This window comes from Euleptes europaea, chromosome 6 (assembly GCF_029931775.1).
Source record: "Euleptes europaea isolate rEulEur1 chromosome 6, rEulEur1.hap1, whole genome shotgun sequence".
NCBI lineage: Eukaryota > Metazoa > Chordata > Lepidosauria > Squamata > Sphaerodactylidae > Euleptes > Euleptes europaea.
In genome coordinates this window covers 104,987,995-105,014,474 of record NC_079317.1, presented here as the reverse complement: position 1 = coordinate 105,014,474, position 26,480 = coordinate 104,987,995, and the positions used below count along the sequence as shown (strand labels likewise).

The 26,480-nt window shown below is 43.1% G+C and overlaps 3 protein-coding genes across 3 annotated transcripts in view; 1 reads left to right on the top strand and 2 right to left on the bottom strand.

The window, feature by feature from the left end:
* CARNS1 (carnosine synthase 1) overlaps window positions 1–26,480 on the bottom strand; it is a 211,244-nt gene that overhangs the window by 87,682 nt on the left and 97,082 nt on the right. The gene's annotated exons all lie outside the window — the stretch shown is intronic.
* ACY3 (aminoacylase 3) lies at window positions 5,009–9,739 on the top strand. Its single transcript, XM_056850948.1, has 6 exons — window positions 5,009–5,241; window positions 5,543–5,738; window positions 5,837–5,930; window positions 8,296–8,403; window positions 8,906–9,015; window positions 9,526–9,739. Exons 1-6 carry the CDS (start codon window positions 5,009–5,011, stop codon window positions 9,718–9,720), a joined length of 936 nt encoding a protein of 311 aa, XP_056706926.1. The 3' UTR covers window positions 9,721–9,739.
* CABP4 (calcium binding protein 4) lies at window positions 11,948–25,091 on the bottom strand. Its single transcript, XM_056850949.1, has 6 exons — window positions 24,834–25,091; window positions 21,177–21,207; window positions 18,837–18,980; window positions 17,417–17,526; window positions 12,714–12,861; window positions 11,948–12,005 (listed from the first exon to the last, which is right to left on the bottom strand). Exons 1-6 carry the CDS (start codon window positions 25,059–25,061, stop codon window positions 11,977–11,979), a joined length of 690 nt encoding a protein of 229 aa, XP_056706927.1. The 5' UTR covers window positions 25,062–25,091; the 3' UTR covers window positions 11,948–11,976.

The following is a 26,480-nucleotide window of genomic DNA, read 5'->3' as shown; positions in this document are numbered from 1 at the left end:
CACCCAGGGGTACTCAAAGAACTTGCAGATGTAATTTCGGAAACTCTGTCCATTATTTTCAAAAAGTCCTGGTAAACAGGTCTTGCCAGAAGATTGGAGGCAGGCGAATGTTGTCCCCATCTTCAAGAAGGGGAAAAAGGAGGATCCAGGTAACTGGACCCATCAGCTTGACTTCTGTACCAGGAAAAGTGTTCGAACAAATCATTGAACAGTCTGTCCTTGAGTATTTAGAAAGGATGGATCTGATCACCAAGAGCCACCATGGGTTTCTCAAGAATAAGTCATGTCAGACTAATCTTATCTCCTTTTTTGAGAAAGTTACTACCTTGCAGGATCAGAAGAATGCTGTAGACATAGTTTATCTAGATTTCAGTAAGGCTTTTGATAAGGTTCCACATAGTATTCTAGTTGACAAATTGGGAAAATGTGGGTTAGATCCTATTATTGTTGGATGGATCTGCAACTGGTTGACAGATTGTACCCAAAGAGTGCTAGTTAATGGTTCCTCATCCACTTGGAGAGAAGTGACTAGTGGAGTTCCTCAGGTATCTGTGCTGAACCCTGTGTTGTTCAACATCTTTATAAATGTTTTGGATGAAGGAATAGAAGGGATGCTTATTAAATTTGCAGATGATACTAAATTGGGAGGGGTAGCAAATACAGTAGAAGACAGAGCCAAGATGCAGGATGATCTTGACAGGTTGGAGAAATGGGCTAGAACTAATAAAATGCACTTCAACAAAGACAAATGTAAAGTTCTGCATTTAGGTAGGAAAAATCAAATGCATAACTTTAGGATGGGGGAGACTTGTTTGAGCAGTAGTGTGTGTGAAAAGGATCTTAGTAGACCAAACACTGGACATGAGTCAGCAGTGTGATGCTGTAACTAAAAAGGCAAATGCAGTCTTGGGCTGCATCAACAGAAGTATAGTGTCCAGATCACGCGAAGTGATGGTACGGTATCGTTTTACTCTGCTCTGGTTAGACATCAACTAAAGTACAGTGTTCAGTTTTGGGCACCACAATTTAAGAAAGATGTAGACAAGCTGGAACGTGTCCAGAGAAGGGCAACAAAGATGGTGAGGGGTCTGGAGACCAAGTCCTATGAGGAAAGGTTGAAGGAGCTGGGTATGTTTAGCCTGAAGAGGAGAAGACTGAGAGGGGATATGATAACCATGTTCAAGTACTTGAAGGACTGACATATAGAGGAGGGGGGCGAGTTGTTTTCTGTTGCTCAAGAAGGTCGGACCAGAACCAACGGGCTGAAATTAAATCAAAAGAGTTTCCGTCCAGACATTAGGAAGGTGATGAGAGGGAGGGCATCTTGGCCATCTTCTGGTCACTAGGGGTGTGGAGGGGGGAGGTAGTTGTGAATTTCCTGCATTGTGCAGGGGGTTCCAACTCTGATTCTATGAAGGAGAAGGCTATACATTGCTACTAGTCAAAATGAATACTAGTCATGATGCATATCTATTATCTCCAGGATCAGAGGAGCATGCCTATTATATCAGGTGCTGTGGAACACAGGCAGGAGGATAATGCTGCTGCAGTAGTCTTGTTTGTGGGCTTCCTAGAAGCACCTGGTTGGCCACTGTGTGAACAGACTGCTGGACTTGATGGGCCAATGTGACTTTTCTTATGTTCTTATGTGATTTTCATTTTTATACATGATAATAATTATAGCGACAGATCAAACACCATTATCTTTAAATAAAAATGTGTGCCTTTGGCATACAAACTGAGAACATTAGGCTATTTATTTATACTAAATAGTCAGGGATCTCTGACTAAGATTGCCCTTTTTACATGAATTAATAGCTCCATATGACTGCTTTGAAGTGGTACAAAGAGAGGAAGCTTTAATGCAGGGGTGTAGAACTCATTTGTTATGAGGGTTGGATATAACATAAATTTCACTTGGTTGGGCCAGGCCATAAGTATAGGGTTGCCAACCTCCAGGTACTAGCTGGAGATCACCTGCTGTTACAACAGCTCTCCAGCCAATAGAGATCAGTTCACCTGGAGAAAATGGCTGCTTTGGCAATTGGGCTCTATGGCATTGAAGTCCCTTCCCTCCCCAATCCCCGCCCTCCTCAGACTTCACCCCCAAAACCTCCCACCGGTTGCAAAGAGGGACCTGGCAACCCTATATTGAAATGCCTAATTGTCTCATAGAGTCCAATAAAGACAATTAGGAGGAGATTACAATCTGTTCTTTATTTAGCTAAACAGCAGAGCTGGGGTGAAATAGCCCACAATTAAGATGCAGGGTACTCACCAGCAAGACAAAGGAAAGTCAGTATCATTTATGCCTTCGCATGGGGCAGGCCCATGTCTAATGACACGCAGATTGACATAGAAAAGCCCCAATCACACTTTAGGGATATACTTTACTTTGATTAGACTATCCTATAGATTTCCTTCCCAAAGCTTCCATGTGTGTGCATATGAATACACAGTATTCCAAACCAGCTCCTATACTTTAGGCCTAGCATTTCCATAAGAGCAATTATGCAAACTGAACACAAAAGCATACATTCAAATAATAATAATAATCACAGGCACTTCAATATGAGTACCCTAAAATTTAATGCCAGGGACCAAGATAAAACTGTATAGAAGACAAAGGCAAAGCCAATTAATGATATTATTTTTTTACTTTATTTTTAACTTAAAATACAAACATGCTTAAAACAATCACACTCTTAAGGTATTTTCTTTTATTTAACCGTTTTTCATAATTGACCCCCCGGGACTGGGAGGGGCAGCTGCCTTGGCCGGCAAGCCCACAGCGGACTCCCAGGCCACGTTGGGACTGGGGAGGGGCGGCTGCCTCAGCTGGCGCATGGGCAGATAACAGCTCTCAAGGGGCCGGATCTGGCCGGCAGGCTGTATGTTTGACACCCCTGCATTAATGCTTTCCTCTCAATATCAACATCCTTCCTAATTGCCGTGGGCAAAAAGGCAGGTAGAGCATCCATATCTGTATTTGTTTGAGGGGAAGCTAATTGCCGCTTTGTGAGAGGAAATGAGACATACATTAAGAAAACAGCAATTGAGGAAAGTGTTAAAGATCATCTCCCCCTGAGCAACTTCCTCAGTCTTTAAAGCAGCCATGTGGGATTGCGTGGGGAGGGGATGCTTAACCAGTGGGAGACTGTAATCATGGATTTCTTGAATGTCGCCCAGTTGAGCCCTGAGGTCAAATTATGTGAGACACTAGCAAGACATGATCAGATTCCCCCCAATGGATACATTAGTCGCAAAAAGCAGCTGCTTTAAACTACAATATTGGATGAGAGGATTAAATCCAGGGCTATAGAACTGGATAGGTAAAGGTCAAGGTAGTCCCCTGTGCAAGCACCGGGTCATTCCTGACCCATGGGGGGACGTCACATCCCGACGTTTCCTAGGCAGACTCTGTTTACGGGATGGTTTGCCAGTGCCTTCCCCAGTCGTCTCCCCTTTACCCCCAGCAAGCTGGGTACTCATTTTCCCGACCTCGGAAGGATGGAAGGCTGAGTCGACCTTGAGCCGGCTACCTGAACCTGACTTCCGTCGGGATCGAACTCAGGTCGTGAGCAGAGCTTTGGACTGCAGTACTGCAGCTTACCACTCTGCGCCACGGGGCTCTTATAGAACTGGATAGAGAAGGGTTGATGTTTCCCCACCTTTAATTATTTGACCAATCAAAATCACACACACCCTGAAGCTTTTAACCCTAGTAGGGAAAAAGACAGGTATCCAAATTGTTCCTGGCTTTTCCCCCTACTGGGGCTTAAAGCAGCCTATATGAGGAATTTTCAAATGGGCAAGTGGTGCAAGGGGAAAGAGTTGGACTTGTTTGTTCCTCACTGTCATGACCCCAATCTATATAGGGGGGCATTGTAGCAAAATTACACAGCTAGAATTTCTCCTGGCATTACATCTGATCTCCAGGCAACGGACATCAGTTCCCCTGTAGAAAATAGCTGCTTTGGAAGGTGGACTCTATGGCATTAAATCCCACTGAAGTCCTTCCACTTCCCAAACCCTACCTTTCCCAGAATCCACCCCCAAAATCGCTAGGAATTTCCCAACCAGGACCTGGCAACCCTACTAATGGACCTCCAACATCATGTTTAGCTTGGTCCTCAGACTGTAGAAATAGTGAGATGTCCAGAGATAAGGTGATCTTGACCATTCTTACCTGTTGCTGAAAACATGGTAGAGAAGAGAATACCGCCCCCTGCCTGATCTAACTGGCACTCCACTTACAAGGCATGCAGATAGGGCAATCCCTCCCAACTGGTGCAGAGGAAAAGTTCTCACCTCTTTGTGGAGTACCAGCAGAATGTTTCATAGTGGGATACCCTTGCCCTATCTGCATGCTGATAGAGCTGATTAGGAAAAGTGGATGGGGAGGGAGGAATTAACCAGTAGTAAACAATGCTGAATAGGTGAGGTTATGGTAGCTCAAGAAAAACATTGTAGAACAGTCCTGAGGAGGGAACTGAAGGAATTCATAGAATCATAGAGTTGGAAGGGACCTCCAGGGTCATCTAGTCCAACCCCCTGCACAATGCAGGAAATTCACAACTACCTCCCCCCCACACACCCCCAGTGATCCCCTACTCCACGTCTAGCTTGTCTACATCCTTCTTAAATTGTGGTGCCCAAAACTGAATACAATACTTTAGGTGAGGTCTAACCGGAGTAAAGCAATACCATCACTTCACATGATCTGGACACTATACTTCAGTTGATACAGCCCAAGATCACATTTGCCTTTTTAGCTACCGCATCACACTGCTGACTCATGTTCAGTGTTTGGTCTACTAAGAACCCAAGATCCTTTTTGCACACACTACTGCTAAGAGAAGTCTCCCCCATCCTATAATTATGCATTTGGGGAAGGTGGTTTGGTTGGGAGGACAGAAATGTGGATGTTCTTCTCTTTCTTGTTTCCAAAAGGGCAGCATCCCCAATGCCCTTCTTTCTCCTGTCAGGAGCTGAACTCACGACAGTCATGACATCCCCTCATAGCCTTCCAACTTTAAAACGTGTAGCAGTCTGTGGAGGCACTCATGGGAATGAGATGTCGGGAATTTTCCTGGCCAAGCACTGGGTACAGGACCCTTCTGAGCTGCAGCGTGACACATTCCATGCCACTCCCTTCCTGGGCAATCCTCATGCAATTGAGAAGGGCGTACGTTACATTGAGAGGGACCTGAATCGCACTTTCTCTGCTGAATTCCTCAAGTGAGTATCCCATCATGAAACATTCTGCTGATACTCCACAAAGAGGTGAGAACTTTTCCTCTGCACCAGTTGGGAGGGATTAGGGGCTTCAGCTTGCATCGCTCTGTACTGGGCTAAAGAATGCTGAGGTGCACTAAACCCTCTTTTTTTACATTTGTTGTGAAAGCTTCTTGACACCCCATATCCTGTGAATAGTTTCCGTGGGACAAGGTGATCCCCTGTCAGTTGAACATTGAATTATTTGGGGGAGAATATCCACTGTGAGAATCTCCATACTGCCATTGCTATGTCTGTTGCTCAGTTTGAAGGACTCAGATATAGGATCCTATGAGGTTCAACGTGCTTGGGAGGTCAACCAGATATTTGGCCCCAAGGGCTCATCTCAGGCCTATGACTTCATGTTTGACCTGCACAACACCACATCAAACATGGGCACCTGCCTTATTGTGGACTCTGAACACTGCCTGTTGCCCATGCACATGTGTAACTACATTCAGGTAAGCCCGTGCTGCAAGGATCTATTTGATCTTCCTTTCTGTGGGAAGTAAAGCTGGAATTCCCTTAGAGGCATTTTTCTTTGTTCTTCCCTCTACAGAAACATTACACCAGGAGTTCCTGCCCCATCTATTTCTATCAGCTACCAGGAGAAGAGACGTATGGCATCAATTCAGTAGCCAAGGCTGGGATAGGTAGGGAGTTTACAGCTTGGACTAAAGTTTCCTGATGACAGTCCCCCTCCCATGACCTGGCTGAAGGTCTACAGGGATCCCTGCATGTGGCCCAGCCCAACTGCCCAAACAGTTACTTGAGATGGAGCATACTATTATTAAGAGTACCAATGAAGCCCTTTGGAACTTGACTTATAAAACTGTGGATGCTGGAGTCTAATTCAGATCATGTGTGTCCCTACAGAAGGCCCAAGAGTTTGATTCGGTTGCAATACTGCAAAAGACATGGGCTTCTCATAATGTGCAGTGCAGCTATTTAAGGCAACAAAGTGTCATGGGATAGGCATGCCCAGTCTGCAAAAAATGAATGTTTCTAGGTTCTCTTGGTTCCCTTTCTCATCTAGGAATTTCTGTCTGCATCTAGGAGATTTCTGTCCCCAGCTGCTCTCACAAGGAAGTTTTTCTCTGCATTGGCATCCAAACTGAAGTTGTTGGGTTTGTGGGGAGGGGAGCATCCACACAATGTGGTAAAAATGGGGAGACTGGAATTTTCTCAGCAGGTTCAGATCTCAATTAAGAGTTCACCTTTCCAGCATTATTCTACTCCCAACCCCTTCAGCATAAGAAGAATTCTTTCTTGCTGCCACCAGCAGGCCAAATGGTAGAGAGATGTAGTTGTCTGGTGACCTGCAATCAGACTCTTTCTTCGTGTCTCTTAAAATATTTCTCTCCAAATTAAGAATCTTTTACTCCAGTCTGTTATGATCAGGATCCCTGAACCCATGGCAAATTGTTTATTTTTCCAAGAGGGGAGAGTCAGGAAAACAGGGTCTTTAGTTCAACCATTGGGGCCTACCTGCCAAAGAGGATTTGATGGACGGGCATCATAAAATTCAATCAGGGAGAGAGAGATGAGGGCTCTGTGACGGGACCCCACTGGCAGAGAGCAGAGGGGCAGGATCCCTAACTTTGGAAGGGGGGTTCACCTAAGGCAGAAATGTTAAAAGGTGAACTCTTCCTTTGTTCTGGGTTCAAACACTTCGCCCAGATGCCATGACCAGGGATGTGTTTAGTAGTCCATCTGAAGGTAACTAGCATTATGTAACTCAGTTAGATATGTTTTCCTTTTATTTCCTTAGATCTGTATTTTCCTACTGTGATGGCTATTTTCCATATACATCCTCTAGTTTAATCTTTAGTAATTAAGCTTCTTTCTTGTTTAAGCCAACTGTGTCTGAAATCCCACCCACAAAGGTGCAAATGTTCAAAGGTCCATCCACATCAATGCCATTTTCCTTCTGTCAGCCTGTTGCAACTGCCATTTTTCCTGCCACACTACCACAAGGGCTTTGTTAAAAAATGGTAATTGTTATAGCAGCTACCTACCTCACAGAGTTGTTGTGGGGATAAAATGAAGGAGAGGAGAATGGTGTATTCTGCTTTGGAAGGTGTATTCTGCTTTGGATCCTCATTGAGGGGGAAAGCAATATATAAACAAAACAATATAAAATAAATAGCACTACAGAGAATCCTCATCATGTGGATGAAGCCTCCCTTTCCCCAAAATTGTAAGCACTTGTTCCCGATGCACTCCCAAACAACACTCGCAGACAGGATGTCCAAAATAGAGTTGACTTTAATGGAGACCATACAGGCATACAGAGCTTGCAAAATAAAAAGGCAGGAATGGAGCAAACGGGACATACAATGGAATATATGGGGAAATAGGTCTTATCATGATAGCACGGGTTGGCATGGTAACCCCTCAGTTCAACAGGCCAGGCTCCCACGAGCTCCCACGAGCTTCAAAGCCTAAGAGGAAACAGTCCTTGAGCAAAGCAGAGCATCTGTGTGAAATCAAAACTATCCCTGATTGCAGAGAGCAGGCCTTAGAGTTTTAAAGGGCTATTGCTAATGTTTCTTGTTATTTAAATCTTACTAGATTTAAAAGGGCTGTCACATCATTTGAGGTAGCAGATAATAATGCCATATGTTCTTAGTCAATCCAACTGAACTTTTGCTTTGTCTTATGTAAAATGCAGGAGTTGCCAGTATTTGTTGGGAATGTCTAAGTTGATGTTCCTATGTTGATGCTTGAGATCTGCATTTTTAAAATATGCTATAGCTAAAAGCTAACAAATAATTGGGCATCTTTTCTCCCCACTTGCACTTAATACTTATCTTCCAGCTTTCTTTCCTGTCTTAGTTATGATGATGTACTGAGATGCTGGGTGTTGGTGGGAGGGACGTGATGGAGAATATGAATGGTACATACTGTTGCAGTTATACAAAATTTGGGAAGGAAAATGCAATACAGAAAGGGACTCTGTGTGATAAGTCCAACACTGATTGACCAATATGACCATCTCAATTTAACCCTCTACAGCATTAGAGCTGGGTCCACAGCCTCAAGGGGTACTACGAGCTGACCTCCTTGCTCAGATGAGATCTATTATGGCCTGTGCCCTGGACTTCATTGATCTTTTTAACAAAGGTGATCTAACCCATCCTACCTTGTTCAATATTGACTCTTGGGACTGGGGGTTAAGCTAAATGAATTTGACAAAGAACAAGTGTCACAATTTTTAAAAAAAATGGAACTTGTAACCATGGTTTTTATATTATTATTTTTTTGTGTGTGGATGTCAACAATCTCCAGTTTTTAATACTCTCAGCAAGAGAAAGGCCCATCATATATCACATTGAAATTATTTGGGGATATAACCATAGCCTATGATATAGGACTCTAACTTGCACTGGCCCATGGGGTTGTTTTTCCTGTTTCACCATAGAGCAGGCTCCCGTTTGGGAATGAATTTCAGTAACAAGTCGCTTTCTGAAGCATTAACCAGCACTCAGATGCTCTAACTGACCAATTTCCCATATTTTCTGTGGGTCAGTGAGAAACTTTTTTCTACCTTCTGAGCTAAGGAAGCCCTAGAGAATGTAGCTGTTTCTCTAGTGGGACTTTCCATACCCTATCCTCTTATTGTCAGGCATGTTGTTCCCAGCCTTTGAGATTGATGCACACAAGGTTGTTCAACGCATAGACTACCCCCGCTATCCTGATGGTGAGATTTCTGCTGTGGTACATCCAGATCTTCAAGTGAGTATGGAGAAAGTTGAGAGAGACAGGTGTGGAAAAAATTTTTTGTGTGTGGGACAGACAAATTGTAACCTAGTAATGTAATGTTTATTGATACAGACAACAATATAAAAACCTAGTATGTATTTTTGTAGTGACTGTCCTAAGAAAGCAACAGAGGACAGGGCTCCTACTGTACCTTTAATAAGTGAGGATTTTGGCAGCTGCTGTTTGTCATGCCATAGTGTTGAAGAGTTAAGGAACAGTGAAGCTGCCAAAATTCCCTCTGCTACTCGCTGTTAAAGGTATGTGTGCCCCCCCCTTCTATTCCATCTAGTCCTGCAGGACTACACTAACTCTGCAGGGGCAAGTGGTGGTGATGGTGGTCTCAGTATATCAGTTCCAAATTCTATTAAAGCGTTTTGCCACTCCAGTCTCTACGGGTGGTGTAATGAAGGTACATGAACACGGGTTGGGGGGAGGACTTTTGACTATATGCTCTTGACCTATAACCAAACCTTCCTGCCTTAGGATAAAGATTTCCTGCCCCTGAAGCCTGGGGACCCCATTTTCCAGACAGTCAATGGTGAGGATATTTTGTACGAGGGGGCTGACACCACCTACCCAGCCTTCATTAATGAGGCAGCCTACTATGAGAAGAAAGTGGCCTTTGTCCAGACGGAAAAACGCATGTTCTCCTTGCCTGCGTTGCAAAAGAATTTTTAAACAAGTTGAGTTTAATCATGGTAACCAGACAAACAATAAACTGCAAGAAAGTAATTACAATCTGTATGGTTTATACGTTCTGAGCTGTTGTTTTGTGAGTTATCCAAGGACCCTACACTTGCAAAGAAATAAAAAGAATATCAATCCATTCATCGTTTATTACTGGAGACAGCTGTTTCCTATGTTTGTGTGATAGGAGTAGTCCATGGAATTTTCATCCAAAGAACTTGTCCTCAACATGATTTTTTCAGATTGTCTTTTGATAACTGTGGGGCAGAATTGTCCTAGTTTTGTGAGCCAATGTGGTCCTGTAGTATTAATGCTGGATGTACATCTACATTCAAATCCTGCAGTCCAGCTGTTGGCTGCCTGAGAAACCTCACATCAGCTTCAGTTCCCCTACTTACTGCAAGGATCCCTGTCACAGTGCAGACATTGGCTTTAGGCAACCCTTGAGTATTTGAAGACTTTTTCAGAAAAACCATCTTAGCCTGTGTTTCCTTTGCATTTTATTTGCTCTTCTCAAAGTTCCTGTCTGCCTGCAGTGATCAGGAAGAATATACATAGAAACACAGTGTTCATTATTGCTTAATTTATGGAGGTACCTGTGGAACTTAGAAAGGGCTTCCAGGTAGCCCATGACTGAAGAATCTCCAAGAAAAAGTTCACACAGGCAAAAATGTTTTGTTCTGTGAAAGCTTCTAACACTGCTAGCATTTTCAGTGGTTAGAAGAAAAGGAAATAAATTAATTATGTCTGCACATGGTGCTCCTTTCTCCAAGATCCCTATACTGTGGGTCCACCAAGTCCAGACCCAGTGTTCTCTACTCCGACTGGCAGTTTTAGACTGAGGTCTTCCAAACTCTTCTGCTTATGAGCCAGTAACTGCAGATGCTAAAGAATGAAGCTGGGACCTTCTGCTTGCTAAGCAGGCTCTTTGCCAGTCTGCTATGGTACAGAGTCCTGCTGACCCTCAGAACAGGAGGGGGTAAAATTTAAACCATTACTTAAACAGTTGCACTACACAAACATGTCCAGGTTTGGGCTTTGACAATGTAGCTCTTGGGGAGTGCTTACCAGACTGTAGCAATAGTGGGGACCCTTAGCAAACAGTTGTTTAGAGAAAAATCTCCTGTCTGCTTTCTGGATAGAGTAGCTTTGCCTATAACCTGGTCTGACTTTTAGCAACAGAATTAACCAAACAGAACACATATTCTTACATTCACCAATATTTGTAGCCTAGTGGGTAGGTGCACAGAGTCCTTCTTTTGATTCCGTTTCCCTACCTCTGCACAGAGGCCTTTGGTTTTGCAGTTTTATGCCAGTGACATGCATTCACCATTCAGTTCAGCCAGACATGGGCATCCCTGATAGAAATGAAATATTAATTGATGTAGATTTCCCTTTTTCTGACAAGGTAATGCTACTAAGCTTTACAGCTGCTTTCCTGAAAGATAAATGGAACTTAATTGCACATCTGTTAACAGCTGCTAGGTTAGTATTTGCATGATATTGGAATTTGGAAATCAGACTCAAGTCCTACAGTTGACAAGTGGATTCTGAAATGTAAGGAAATCTTTCTCCTAAACAAATTGACAAATTTAAAGAGACAATATGATGTGTCACAATTGCAACGAATTTGGGAAGCAGTTCTTGTAAAAATATAATGTTTATGCTTATGTATAATTTATAGTATAATAATAAACTTTTTTCTGCAAAAAAAGAGAAAAAAATTAACTATTGCACTGACTATTGGATACTTTAGAGGCAATCTCCAGCAGTTCTGAGGTCAAGAATGAAGCCTAAGATTTTTCACAGGGTCTGAATTGAATCACCCCTGCTGTAGATCTCATTGATGGCTGGAAATGATTTTCCATACCTGGGAAGACTTTTCCATATCCAGCTGCATTGGTGTGGGCTGCTGAGTACTTCCAGTTGATAGGAAGAGGGAACTGTGAGGTGAGTTCTCTAGGTTTGACCTAGTCAACTTGCCTCAGTTAGGATAGCTCAGTTTGGACATAGATGGCAGCTCCCTCTGAGATACCTCACACAGTGAGGTCTAGTTCGATATATAGCTGGTTGTGCATGGTTTTCATGATGCCTGTGAAGGACCCAGGCCAGGGGGAAAGACTTCAGCCTTCTGTGAGTATTACCAGGAGATGAAGATCCATCAAAGGGCCGCTGATTCGTTCCAGCTACTGAAGCAAAGACAGTAATCATGGGAGGCAAGAGATAGTCCCTTTCCACCAGATCTAGTTACCGGGATGACAGCATCATCACGAACTCTGGAAAACATGGGAAAAAGATAATCATTACTGATAATGAAATTCCTGTGATGTTTCATATAGCCAAGTTTTCCACAGCTTTTTTCTTCAAATACCAGCAGAGGGGGCAACAGTGGTGAGGTGAAGGAGCTGGGTGTGTTTAGCCTGGACAGGAGACGACTGAGAGGACCCATGACAGCCACCGTCAAGTACTTGAAGGGCTGCCATATAGCGGAGGGTGCAGAGTTGTTTTCTGTTGCTCCAGAAGGTCGGACCAGAAGCAACGGGTTGAAATTAAATGAAAAGAGTTTTCAGCTAAACATTAGGAAGAACTTCCTGAGGTTCCTCAGTGGAACAGGCTTCCTTGGGAGGTGGTGGGCTCTCCTTTGGAGTTTTTTAAGCAGAGGCTAGATCTGGTAGCAATGCTGATTCTGTGAACTTAGACAGATCATGAGAGGGAAGGCAGGCTCTGATTTTGCAGGCAGGTTTGTGCGTAGAAGAGAGAAGACACAGGTGACTTTTGTAGCCCTTTGGAAGGACTGGGAGGCAGACAGGGACAGTGGTGGAGACAGTATAGAAATCCTCTAGCAAAAGCATGTGTCACAGAGGTATGCTGTATAACGATGTAGTCCCTAATCTTTGCAGACCAGAGGCAAAACATGGTATAGTTATGGGAAGGTGCAGGATGTAGGGAAGAGGGTCATTGGAGTATTTGCAAGGGTCTCTTACCATCAAAGTCCACTCTTCCATCCCCATTGAGGTCAACATCATGCAGGATTTCATCTACCTCCTGTGCCAGTAGTTGTTCCCCTAATAGGGCAGCCATAGCCTGATGTAACTCTGCCCCACTGATCATTCCATCTCCATCTGTATCAAACTTCAGAAAGAAGAAAGTGAGTGATGGTCTGGCTCGTTGGTTCTACCTACGACTCCCCACTCTTTATAATGCTCCCCCTTTCTTTCTTGCTCTCCCTCTCCACCAGGCTTTTTCTCTTGCTTACCAAAACTCTCCAGTTTTCTCCTCCTTCCTAGGCTGCCATGCATTTCACTCTGGCTTTGACACCCTTCAGCATGGGAGCTGCTTCCCTGTGTTGTGACCCCTTGCTCATGACCTCCCTTATTATAGGATATCATACTTGCACAATATCAGTGAATCTACATCTTAGGTATGGCAAAAGGAAACAAACTCTGTAAAGTTTAATTCAGTTTAGCAAGTCACCTGGCGCTTGCATTATGACACAAGTACTTCTTCTCTTGCATAAGCCAAAAGGCATTGCCCAGAGACAGACATCAACCAGCCAGGCTACCAAGGAATGCTGTTTTCACTGGTAGCCATCAGAGGCATTCTCTTTCCACCTCTAATTAGCTTGTTTCATTTAGCCATAATGGGCCTGCCCCTCAGCCAGCAGTTAGAAGGAAACCATTTTGCCTACAGCAATCACTAATTTTTTTGCAGAGCCAGCATGGCTACATAAACTCTAATCCAAAATAGGAAAGTTTATACTTTTTCACATTAGAATGGTGGCAAACATACACCTGTGATATAGAGAGCACCTACTTCTAGAATCTGTTTCTAAAGTATTTAATTAATTTCCCTGATGTATATGCCCATATTGCTAGCTCTGCAAGCTTTTAAAACATCTCAGGTTTTTAAAAAGTACAGTACATCACAACTTCTCTTTGTTGGGGCAAACTACAGGTCTGAGTTTTTAAGATGTTGGATCTGGGTTCCCAGGACCCAGCTCAGGGTCCCTACAGCCCCACAGCAGCTGTGGGGAAAGGCTTTTTAAAAATAAAGGAGAATACAGCTAGGCTTGGAACACCACCATGGGGGAAGGAAGGACTTCCACTCCCCCCAAAGCTATTTTCCTGCACAGAAACAGAGCTGAGGGGTGCTATTTCCCCATTTTTGCTGATCCATGTGGAATATTCTGTGCATGTAAAACAGCAAAAACAGGGAAATAGTGCCCCCAGCTCGGTTTCTGTGCAGGAAAATGGCTTTGGGGAAGTGGGAGCCCTTTCTTTCCCCAATGGCAACAAAGCTGGATCTATATATTTTTTGAAGGAGGGCAAAAGTATAAAATGACACCCCATATATTACAGTACATACATATTTTTCTTTGTAGATGTTTGCAATCAATGTATATATTATACATATATAATCAACAAAGTTTTTTAAATGACAGAATAAATTGTGTTGACCTCTATGAATTGTTAATGAATAATTACACTTTTACATTAACAATCTATTATCTATAAATAATTACACTTTTGGCACTTGTCAAAACTGTAAGCTGATAGGGCTCATAGATGAAACGGTTCAGAACTTGGAGGATCAGACTGCTACCCTTTATAATGGAGAGAATTTCATTAACGGCAGCCATGAGGCCCTGCATAGGGATGAGGAGACCAGTCAGAGGGACAGCTGAGTGGATAATTTCCTGATTTATTATTATTTATTGGGTGACTTAACATTAACCGACAGGCTAGAGTATGTAGTTGGGATGAAGGTGGTATCTTGAATATCCTGTCTGAAGAAGAGTTCTAGAGAACTTGAAAGACTGTACAGATTTATGATATTTTGGTTGCCAACCTCCAGATGGGGCCTGGAAACCTTCTGGAATTACAATTGATCTCCAGCCGACAGATCAATTTCCCTGAAGAAAATGGCTGCTTTGAAGGGTGAACTCTATGGCATTAAAAGTTTCACAAAATGGCACAGCATTTGGTGGGAAATTAGGAAAAGGCCAAAAGGAAAAAAATTGCTTCTCACAATACAGCTATTTCCAAATAAGGGTGGATGAGTCTGCCAGCACAGGGTATGCATAGCAGGTAAACCTTAGCCTTTGAATCATTGTTTGTTTCCATTAACATACAGAAGTTCTCATCATAGCTGGGGGCTGGGTGGGAAGAGAACAAGCATTACTAAGATCACAGCCAATTTTAATTAGCAATTACAATGATGTTTAGCTTATGGTTTCAGTTTAATAGTCCCTCTACTACAATTGTTTCTTTACAACAATGTACAGTTTTAGAACACTCAGTTAAAGTAAAAACGATTTCATAAAGGTCTGTTGTTAAAGAACTCTTGGAATATCTCATATTGCCATATCCTGCAATGTGTACTTTTCCAGTACAGTCAAAAAAATTACAGTAGCTACAATAACTTGTTCTTTTTCCAAGTTTGAAGAAACACACCACACTTCAGCCATTCTTATCACTTTCTACCAAAAAATAATAAAACCTTTTCCTCTTTGGAGCAAATGCATCAGAAGAAATTCTTTAATTCCTCTTTTGTAAACCCACAGTTTACAAGAACCACTCACAGGAAACATGTCAAAACATTTGACATGACCGTGTACAAAATAGTGGTTTCTCATGCCTATGTTCTGCCTGGGAGTATCATACATTAAAGTTTCCTGCAAAAAGCAAAGCTTTAGACCAGCAATAATGTCAGTGTATTGTGCAGGGACAGTCTCCCTAGAACAGAGGTAGATGATTTGAAGTAACCCTAAGCATCTTTTGGGTGCCAGGTGTGCCAACTTTCTTTCCTTCTTTAGGTTGCTTATGCACATGAGCATCGAATAAATCAGCAAAGATGACCAGGAATCAACTTCAGCCTTCTGCACAGGTCATTCAGCTCTCACCCTGCAGATTAGCCACAGCAGAGCTTCTGAATAAATCTCAACATCTAGTCCAGGACCACCAGTCAACCAATCCAACCAACATAGGGCTACTGCCCCCACCTTCAACAGTTTCAGGGCAAGCCTCAGAGATACTGGATTCTAGGAGACATATGACCCACAGAGGCTATTACCATCCTCTTCATAAATTAATTGTCTTCTGTAAATGATCAGGGGAACTCTGCCTGCTGCCCAAGACAGCTGCCCCCGCCCCTGGCCTTCCTAGATCCGACCCTGCATGGCAATGTTCCAAGCCCATTTGGCCTCTGCTTTATTTTTTAAAAGCCATTCCCTGCAGCTGCTGTGTGGCTGTGGGGAACTCGAGTCTGGGAAACCTGGACTCGACTCATTAAAAACTTCAAACATGTAGTGTGGCCCTCAGGATCACCCTGTTCTGTGCACTGCTTAGAATCAACTACCATTCATTCTATACAAGTTAGAACCAGTCTCATAATACCCATTATGTAACCTTATTGTACTCTGATACAGGAGGGGACAGCTCGGCCAGGGACAACTTAGCCCTACCGCATGCCTGTTGTACTTATTGGATAGGTGCCAGCCACATTTCTATTCCAAGTCTCTATACTTTAGAATGCTTCACACATTCGTTGGTGGGGGGGTTTACAGAAATATTATGTGTAGGTGTCATGAGATAGTTGGAGGAAAGGTGGCATGGCGCAGTTCGATCTCGTCAGATCGTGGAAGCTAAGCAGGGTCAGTACTTGAATGGGAGACTACCAAGTAAGACTCTGCAGATGAAGGCAATGGCAAACCACCTCTGCTTCTTACTTGCCTTGCAAGCCCCTTGCTGGGGTCACCATTAGTCGGTTGTGACTTGGCAGCACATACGTACTTAATCAGATCATTGCAGAGGCTATCACAACACTCACAGGCAGAAGTCTTCTCTGCAGTGTTTGGAACTTGTTACCAACTTTGGCTGGTATGCCAGCTGTGGCCCTTCATTAAGAAGAGAGATCTGGCAACAGTGATTCATGCCAGGATCCCCTTCAGGTTATAATACTGTAATGCATTCTATTTGGAGCCTTTGAGGGCAGTTCAGAAACTTCAGCAGCAACATTGCTGTCAAATATCAATTTCAGACAACATATTTCTCTAGTGCATAAAAACTTTACTGGCTGCCCATTTCCAGGCTTAATTCTAGGTTGCTAGTTAAAGCCTGAAATACCCTGAGACCAAGGGACTTTAAGGATAATTTACTCATGAATGAACCTGCCCAAGCATTATGTTCGTCATAGGCCCTGTTCTATGGTCCCTGCCTTTTAAAATGAGTATGTTAGCTATGAAGGATATGGCCTTGTGGAATGCATGTCCCTTTCCCCTTTGCCTGGAGCTGAGTGGGACTGTGTTCCAGCCCCGTACTAAACTCTTTTGTTCTGCCCAGTATTTTAATTGAACTTCTAATACCTCTTATCTATGGCATTATCTCTAGATGTTGTGGATGACACCTTATTCTTTTAGGTGCAATGCTGCTGACATTGCTTAATTAACATCTTCTAATTGCTATTTTAACCACTGTTTATGCTGACATTTTAGACTGTGTGTTATTTTGTTTCAGTTCTTTTATTGCAGTCTCATTTTATTGTTTTGGATGTTTTATTTTGTCCTTTTGCATTTTATGTCTTTTTCATCAGCAAGTGACTTTTATTTGAGGGTACAGTACATAAATACTAAAAATGTTAAAAATCACAAATCCCTGGATCCCTCCCATCCCTTTTCACTGCACAATACCTCACGAAAGGCAATTTTCAGCTCCCTCACGCCCACCATATGAGCCGTCTCTTCACGCAGCTTGGGGCCCATCATTTCTACAAAGTCCTCGAAGTCTACACGCCCTCCCACTGTGAGAAAGAAAATGGGAAAGGGTCAGTTTCCCAAAGGATGGGAAATGGGACTAACTGGAATTAGGAGCACCTTAGGGAGAGGAGGGAATTGCGTTACAGTCTTAGGTAATGTGAGAGGAATGGCATACAATGGACAGAACAGGACGGGAGAGGGGATTTTCCCTGATTCCCACTCCTCCCTGTGCTATTCAATGAGGCAATGGGACTCCTTGGGAGTCCCACAACCTCCAGCATCAGCATTTTGGAAGTCTCAGGGGCTATTGTTGGCAAAGGGGGATGGGTGTATGGGCTTCATAGTGTCCGTGCCAATGGTCCTATAATGTTGTTATTCTTACAGTTCAAAATGAATCTCCACAGCTACAATGTGTGAAATGGCAAGCTGTACCCTACATAATACTTTGAATGCCCTAGACTCAAATTCCATCCACCCTCTACTAGGAGATTTAATTTCTAGTGACACAGAGTACACGTTGGATCTGGGGCCCCCACCCTGTGTCCTGTGTAACAGTCACATCTGAGTTGCAGTGTCTCTCTTCTCAGTTCATAAATGCATGGTGCCCAATTTGAATCACAACATGGTGCCCAATTTGAATCACAGGATTCAGCCTTCCCTACCCATGCTGTTTTTCCCAACCTCTAGTGGTCCTGGGGGTGCAATACGTGGCCACTGGTGACAGGATGGTCTGGGTTCAGTTATGAAACTCACTAAATGGCATCGGTAAGGTTGCTGTCTCTTAGCATAACCTACTCACAGGGTCATTATGAGGATGAAATGGGGGGTGGGGTGAGTTCCATAATCAAGTATGCTGCCCTGAGCTCTTTGGAGGAAGAGCAGGCTAATAAAAAACGGGTTAAAAGGTGTCCTTAATGCCAAAGTATATATCTCAAAATAAGGAACATCCCTGATAAATAGCCGATGTTGCATAGTAGTTAAAGTGTTAGACTAAGATCTGGGAGACCCAGGTTTGAATGCACACTCTGCCAAGGAAACTTGCTGGGTGACCTTGAGCCAGGTCACACCCTCTCTCAGCTGAACCTACTTCACAGAGTTATTGCTGCAAGGATAAAATGGGGGTGAGGAGAACAGTGTAAGCTGCTTTGGATCCCCATTGGGGAGGAAAATTGGTACAGATAAAGTAAATAAAATAAATGAAATGAAATAGAACTATGGAAGTCTACATAGTTCTGAAACAGGGGAGCAGAATTAAGCTGGAAGCCTATGGGCTATGCGGGACTGGCTGGCACTTTCTGAGACTGTTTTTAGAGATGAGTGTTGAAGAACAGAACATAAGCTACATCAAACTCACTGCGCATTTTGATGTGTTGGGAGATCTCGATAAGTTCCATCTCAGTGGGCATGTACCCCATGTTTCGCATACACTCCCCCAAATCCTTGTAACTGATGTAGCCATCCTCATCAGTGTCAAACTCCTTGAAGGCCTGGAGCAGTTCTGCCAGGAGAGGCCCAAAGTCATTTTACAGAAGCAGGGAACAAATTGCCTTAAACACTTTATTAGCATTGGGTACTCCAGAAGGACACATAAAAGCAAAAAAAAAAACACAATATCGTCAGGAACAACTCTACAGTTGACTTTTTAAAAGATTGCTGGACGTCTAAAACTCATCTTTACACTAAAAAGAGCAGGAAACCTTATTTGTTGTAAAGATTTAGAACATAGCTACTGTGTTCATTATAAAAAAAAATCTAAAAATTCAATTGCAGTATAAGATAATCAGGAATAATAACAGCTGGCCACTGTGTGAAACAGGTGCTGGACTAGTTGGACCATTGGTCTGATGCCACAGGGTTGCTCTTATGTTTTCATGGCCATTTAAGACATGCGTGGCCTGTTTTCCAACTCTTAATTATTTTAATAATTTACTATAAACAGTGTGACTAGACTATAATGATTGTTCTGTGGTCTCAATAAGCTGCTTGATGGCTTAACTCATTTTGCCCCACTGATGCAATGTATGCCTAAACAGCTGGTGTTTCACAACAATGAAAAGCAGCAACCCCATGAATGAAACCATTAACCTGCTCAACACTACCACTTGTCCTGAAACTGATCCTTCATTGTCTACCAGTGCCCGGGCAGCAATGGCTCAAGAACTATCAACTCGGATTAGGATGGTAATATTCACACGGGGCACCAAAATAGGGGTTATAGTTAGGAATGCCAACTGGAGGGTGGGAAATTCTGTGAGATTTGGGGGTAGGATTTGGGGAGAGGAGAGACCTCAGTGGGGAATAATACCATAGAGTCCACCTTCCAAAGCAACTGTTTTCTCTGGGGGTCCTGATCTCTGTAGCCTGGAGATCACTTAGGGATGCCAGCCACCAGGTGGGACCTGGGGATCCCCCAGAATTACAGCTCATCTCCAGACTACAGAGATCAATTCCCCTGGAGAAAATTGATGCTTTGGAAGGTGGACTCTATGGCATTGTACCCCACTGAGGTCCCTGTCCTCTCCAGGCTCCATCCCCAAATCTCCAGGAGTTTTCCAACCTGGATCTGGCAAACCTACCCCCCCCCCCATTCCCTGCCGGTGGCCATGTGGGGACCTGGCAACTCTAAGATCAGTTATAAATCTTGGAGAATGCCAGGCCTCACTTTGAGGCTGGCAACCCTGGTGATGCAAAAAATAGACGTTACTAGACTTTTCTGTTAATCTGGTGGGGGCTGAGAGATACCAGGTAAGAAAAACAGTGTAATTAAGAGTTTAAAAGCATCTATCTAGAATAGAGGCTGGTAAATTACAGGAGCTTTTGTCTGGTCATCAAGCTGTTTAACCATTTGTCAGAAGCATTTGGTCCACCAGAATGCCACAGCGTCTTCTCAGCTAATGCCTCCAAAAACATTCTTAAGCAGCTCGATAACTGCATGCCATAAGAAGCAGCAGAGTGGGAGAGAGAGATGCATCTGGGCCTCTTTCCACTTCTGAGGGCTCTGAATGGAGGGCACACTGCTGGTGCTGGAATCAGGAAGAATTGATGTACAACATGGAGCTTTAATGGCCATCAGAAACCCAGAAGTGGCCCCCAGGCTAAAGAAATGCCTACCCCTAACCTAGAATCCTTTGCACTGCAATCAGCACAGTGTGTCCCTCAGGGCCACAATCATCAGAAAGCCCCTAGTTTGGGGATGGCAAAAAGCAGCAAAGACCATTATTTAGTAAGGAAATATTTTGTTAGGTTTATTTTAAAGAATGGAATTGAGTAGAAAGCTAAAAGAAACATTTCTGTAATACAGTCCTTAATTGGATAGGTCTTTGTGCAGGAGAGAGAAATGAAGGAATGAAAAAGAAATAACTAAGAGGAAGTGTCTCCTATTGTCCGTTAGCATCATCATTGCCCTCATAACAATTAAAATGAAGATCTTGGTAGTAACTCTGAGATAAAACCGATATATGTAAGCAAACCAAGTTTTATATTTACACACATTCGTGTTATAAATGTAATTTTTTATCCAAAGAAACAAAGATTTGACTTTGATTCATACATTTTGCTGGTTCTTTCAGCTTAAGAATAAACCTGTCTCTTCCAAAATAAATAGTAGAAACCCATCTGAGAAATGCTGGAAACAGTGAGGGGACTTCTCACCCACATTTCCCTCCACCATCTTGTCACAATAAGGCCAACTCACCATCCAGCTCCTCTGCAGAAAGATCCCTTTCCTGGAGTTAAAGAAATAAAGAATTAGAGACAAAAGCTCCTATGTGACATTAATTTCTTTGTTTCTGTTTCTAAGTTTCCTTATCCATATAGCAGAAGGATTAATTAGGAGATATAATCTTCACAACAGATAAATGTTTCAGTGTTCACATTTATTATGATCCATCTCAGGCTGGACACTGGCATCTATAATTTTCTTCTGTGTCATATGGCTCCAACAGGAGGGCAGGGAGGTGGGGTGGGAGGCTGTACAACGTGTTAGAGTTACCAGATACTTTTTATTTTAAAAATATTGTGTGTTTTTTTAAATACCTGATTTCAAAATCTACACAATGTTGAAGTGTGCATTCTCCCTTTTGAACATTGCAGAAAATCAAAAAATAAAATAAATAAAAATAACTTTGTTTTGGTTAAAATACTAGCATTTCTCCAGTTCCTTAATAATAACTGAAAAAGCACATCACCATTACAATTAAGTTGTCTAAGAAAATTATACTGCTCTGTGCACTTTTAAGTAATGACAAAAATCTATCCAAACTAAATAGGCTTTGACCTGTTTAAGAACACAGTTGATGTAAAATGTTGACAAGGGTTTCTGTTCTCCCCACGCTTGAGCCTACCTGTTCATACAGGTCAATTGCTATTAGAAATATTTGTCCCAGGCATCAAGCTTGAAAGAAGCTGGTTTGATGAAAGGAAGCTTTCAATATGAACAATATGACTAAGAACAAGGGGTTCAAAATTTCTGCAGTGAGCAGTTGCTTCCCAAATTAATTTGATGAAGTTTAGAGTAAAAGGATTGTAGGCCAACCCAGCTGTGCAGGCGATTTCTCTGCCATTCTAACATGAACAGAAGCAGGTTGCTCACTGGTTTTAACTAAAACCTGAAGGATTTGTGAGCCGCCTGACTACAGCACCCTTCATGGGGAGCCCCAGCGCTCAATCCCAAGGAGTGAAAGCCTTAAGAAAACCCTGAGGTTTAGGCTATGTGTTTGCCAGCCCTTCATCTCCCCCCTACCTGTCAATGCCCCCACTAATAGGATTTCCTGACCTCCCAGCAGGACATGAGACCTCAGCTATTTATACGAGTTAATCATACAGGTGTCAGGATGTTGGAGGAGACTGGGGGTAATCTCTACGGGCTTTGTGCCATCTCTCTGCTGCTTAGAGTTCATGTGAATTCAAATGCATTCTCCACTCCAAGAATGCACTGCTTATTGCATACACAGGAGAAAAACTGGTACCAGTTCTGCTTATAATGCTGGGAAACAAGCATATGGAAACTCTAGACCTCAAAGCAGTTCAGAATGGTTGGGGGAGAGTGGAGAGGAAGTGATAGCTTATGAATGATAAAAGAAATTAAAAATTAGCACATATTCATTCCTGTTCCCTAGGATTCCCGTGGATTGTGTTTGTGCTGGGGCCATCTCAGTCAATGCGCAACAAGAGCAACAGCCCTAGGGCCCCCCTGCAAAAGCCTGGATTGTCATGAGTAGGTCAGCAGAGGCTGTTTCCACACAGAGGTTTTGTTTCACCTTGGCTTCCTTCCAGCTGCACTCTTTTCTGGAGCATCTACACATCCTCCTCTATTCATTGCACCTCTGTTTCCCCCTTTGCTGTGATCTTTCCTGACCTTGATTTGATATGTTTTTGGAAAGGTTGCGGTCAAAGTGTTTTTGGATATCATGTGGATAGGAAAGTGCTCATTTTTCCATCCTGTCCTCACCAATGCCATTTCTAATACCTTAGTCCTTGCATGACCATCCCTCCTCCACCTGGCTTTCCCCCCAGCCTTTCTTTTTTTTTGGGGGGGGGTATTGTAAAGTTACAATGTTATACCAATCTGTTGCAACAATGTACCAGCTTTTTTTTTTTAAAAAAAGTAAGTATCTAACTCTTTTGGTTGAGGAATTATAATGGGAATAGTACTGGCTGCTCATTTCTCCTTATCACTTGGCAACTAAAAGACCTATAGACTTACTGTTTTAAAAATGAAAGCTGGGAGCTGGTACATTATTGCAACACACCATTATAGCACTATAGCTTTTACTAATTTTTTTAAAGCCTGAAAAAGCCCTGGGCAGGGGGGAGGCAGCAACAGAAGGCGAGGTAAGGAAAGTGCCAGGGGAAACTGCCATATGGATGCCCTGCTGTCACTGCTAATGCCTTTGCATTTGCAGCTGCAATGAGAGTTACATGGAGAATCATCTCTATGTGGAAGCCGCCCATGTCAAGAAAGGAGAGTTGCTGATACAGATGCAGCTGACAGAAAGCACCTCTCTTGGCCACTTGGCCAACCTTCTTTTCAAACAGCAAGGTTGGGTCCATGAATGAGTACTCCCAAGTAACTAATTAAATCATGAGACAACTCCTCTGAAGTTATTACCCACCCCACTTTGATCTTCCTAAAGGGTCATCCATGTCTTGCCCTAGTCGTAGACATCTTGCCTATGGAGCAGATTAAATGAAAATTACATACTTAAGAAGTTCTCCAAAACTGAACAGACGTAACATTATTTGAGCAGTGAAGCCCTCTGGGAATTGACTCAGTGTACTCGATTTAAATCAGTTTTCTCTCCAGGGTCAAGCTGAGGGAAAACTGGTTCTATGAGTTCTATGTTGCAGAAGCCACAACCTATGCAACTTATGCTTAATGCTGATTGGCTGGTGCAAACAATGACATGAACCCATCTCTCCCTTTTCCCTCCACAGCATTTTTGTAATTTTAAATATAAGGCAGCGAACAAACTTTTAAAGAACTAAAGGTGTTGTCGAAGGCTTTCACGGTCAGAGTTCATTGGTTCTTGTAGGTTATCCGGGCTGTGTGACCGTGGTCTTGGTATTTTCTTTCCTGATGTTTCGTCAGCAGCTGTGGCAGGCATCTTCAGAGGAGTAACACTTCAGTGTTACTCCTCTGAAGATGCCTGCTACAGCTGCTGGCGAAACGTCAGGAAAGAAAATACCAAGACCACGGTCACACAGCCCGGATAACCTACAAGAACCAACTAAAGGTGCATTTGACACTTTAAGAAATAAAAAAAGAAACCTGAAATAAAGGAAAGGGCAAGACTGGCGACTGAAGGTGGAACTAATTTGTGATTTTTTCTCTAGTAGGGGTAAACACTGGTTGGGAGGGTGACAACCACAGGGGACCAGAGTTTAATAGCCCTTATTACTATATAGTGGTCTCCCCACTTTAAATTACAACTCCAGCTGCAGTTTCTGTAAAACAAACAAAGCCAAAAAAAAAAAAAATTTCAGGGAAATAATTGCAGAGCTTTCTATGTATCATATATTTCCACACCCAATCAGTATTTGAATCAGATATGTAGGTCTGTCATTTACACTGCAAAGGTGGGAGTAAACAGAGTTTAACCCGAGAGAAGCCCACTGCGAGCCCTTCTTTAATGTTACAGTTTGACTCTGTCTAAGGTTGGGTTGACAGTGCATGTCCGCTTTCCCCCCCCACACACACACATCAAACTCTGTACTGGTCCCTCCTTGCCTGTGTTCAGTACCGTTGTTTCTTAGCCTGCTGGCTTGTTACCTTCATTCTTCTGCTTCCCTGTCCTACACTATGTATTTTGCCACTCAGCCTCCCTGCGTCCCCTTCCGCTACTAAACTCACCTTTCCAAAGACAGTGTTCAGGAATGGTGAATAGGTCTTGATGGCAGCTGCATGGGGGTCAACTTGTGGCTTCTTGCTGTGCCTACGCCCAGATAGGGAGTTTTGCCGTGATTCAGAGCCAGCGCTTTTGCTGCCCTTAGGCTCACCTTCTTCCTTGGCAGGCTGTTCCCCTTCCTCTGTTTTGCCCTTGGCTGGGCCCTCCACCTTCCCAGACTGCTTGCGTGGCATGGGACAGATGAGTGTCTCAGAGATAGGCACTGTTTGAAGACTCAAGCGTGTGGGGACTTAAGAGCAAACCAAGAAATCCTCTTACACTCCACCCCCAGGGGTGGGGTGGGGGAGCCAATTACTAGGGATTATTGTGGAGATACTGGTACTGAATCCAGCACCTTAGAACTGCTTTCAAATATCCTCCTCCTATCGTTCCCACATGGGAGAGCCTGTAATCTATGTATTTTACAGGCACGTTGCCCTAGACGTGAGCTGCTGTCGCTCTCAAGGAGCAAACCTAAGAAAGAAATACTTGTCCAATACTGAGAACTAGGTACAAATCATAGAGCCTGAGAGGGTCAACAATATTAGGATAATACCACCACTGAACTGTCAGCAGAAGGTGGTTTCTCATAACTTTCAGAGTAATTTCCTTTTCCATGAACAACTTATTTTAAATCTCCCAATATCACACATGAACATACATGAAGCTGCCTTATACTAAATCAGACCCTCTTGGTCCATCAAAATCAGTATTGTCTATTCAGACTGGCAGTGGCTCTCCAGGGTCTCAGGCAGGGGTCTTTCACATCACCTACTGCCTGACCCTTTAACTGGAGATGCCAGGGATTGACCCTTGCACCTTCTGTATGCCAAGCAGATGCTACTGAGCCATGCCCCCATCCCCATAACTCAAATATTTTCTATGCCTCCCCGTTAATAAACCTCCCTATGCTTTTCAATTAGCCCTCACTTCTCTAACCCATTTAACAAAATGCAGTTCTCTGAACATTCAGAGCAAATCTGAGATGACAAGCTGTACTAGTGGAATTTGGTGTATGCAAGAGCCACACCATGCTAGGCCAACTACCCTTCCTAGCTATCTCCGCTTACCCAAAATATCTTAGATTTTGAATCACAGTCCCACACCCAAAATAATTTCAAAGCTGGTGCTCTGGACCAGATCCATAGTTCCCTTCTGGCCCAACCCAAGAACTCATCCATACTGATGCTTCAACACAGATACAAGACAAGAAGAACCACAATGGGCTGCAGGAGTGACCCATCTCCAGTTGCTCATTCCCAACTATAAGCACACAAAAGGTATGCTAACCAAAATTTAAAAACTGTATGAATAAACACAGAACTAGGTATAGCGTAACAAGTATATTTATTAATGCATAAGGTGTGAAAACAAACCCAATGTTATTTTATTATGAATTTATTAAATCCCACTATTAACAGCATGGTTTATTCACAGAATGAAAAAAACCCATACATGTATACTCAAAGTAATTACTGAATATGCTTTGATTCTTTAACTGATCTCAGAAGCTTGAATACAGCCGGCCCATTTTAATACTTGGCCCTTGCTTGACAATCACCCTTAACAAATGAAGGCCATCTCTTTCCTTCAAAGTTTGTGCAAAAAACATA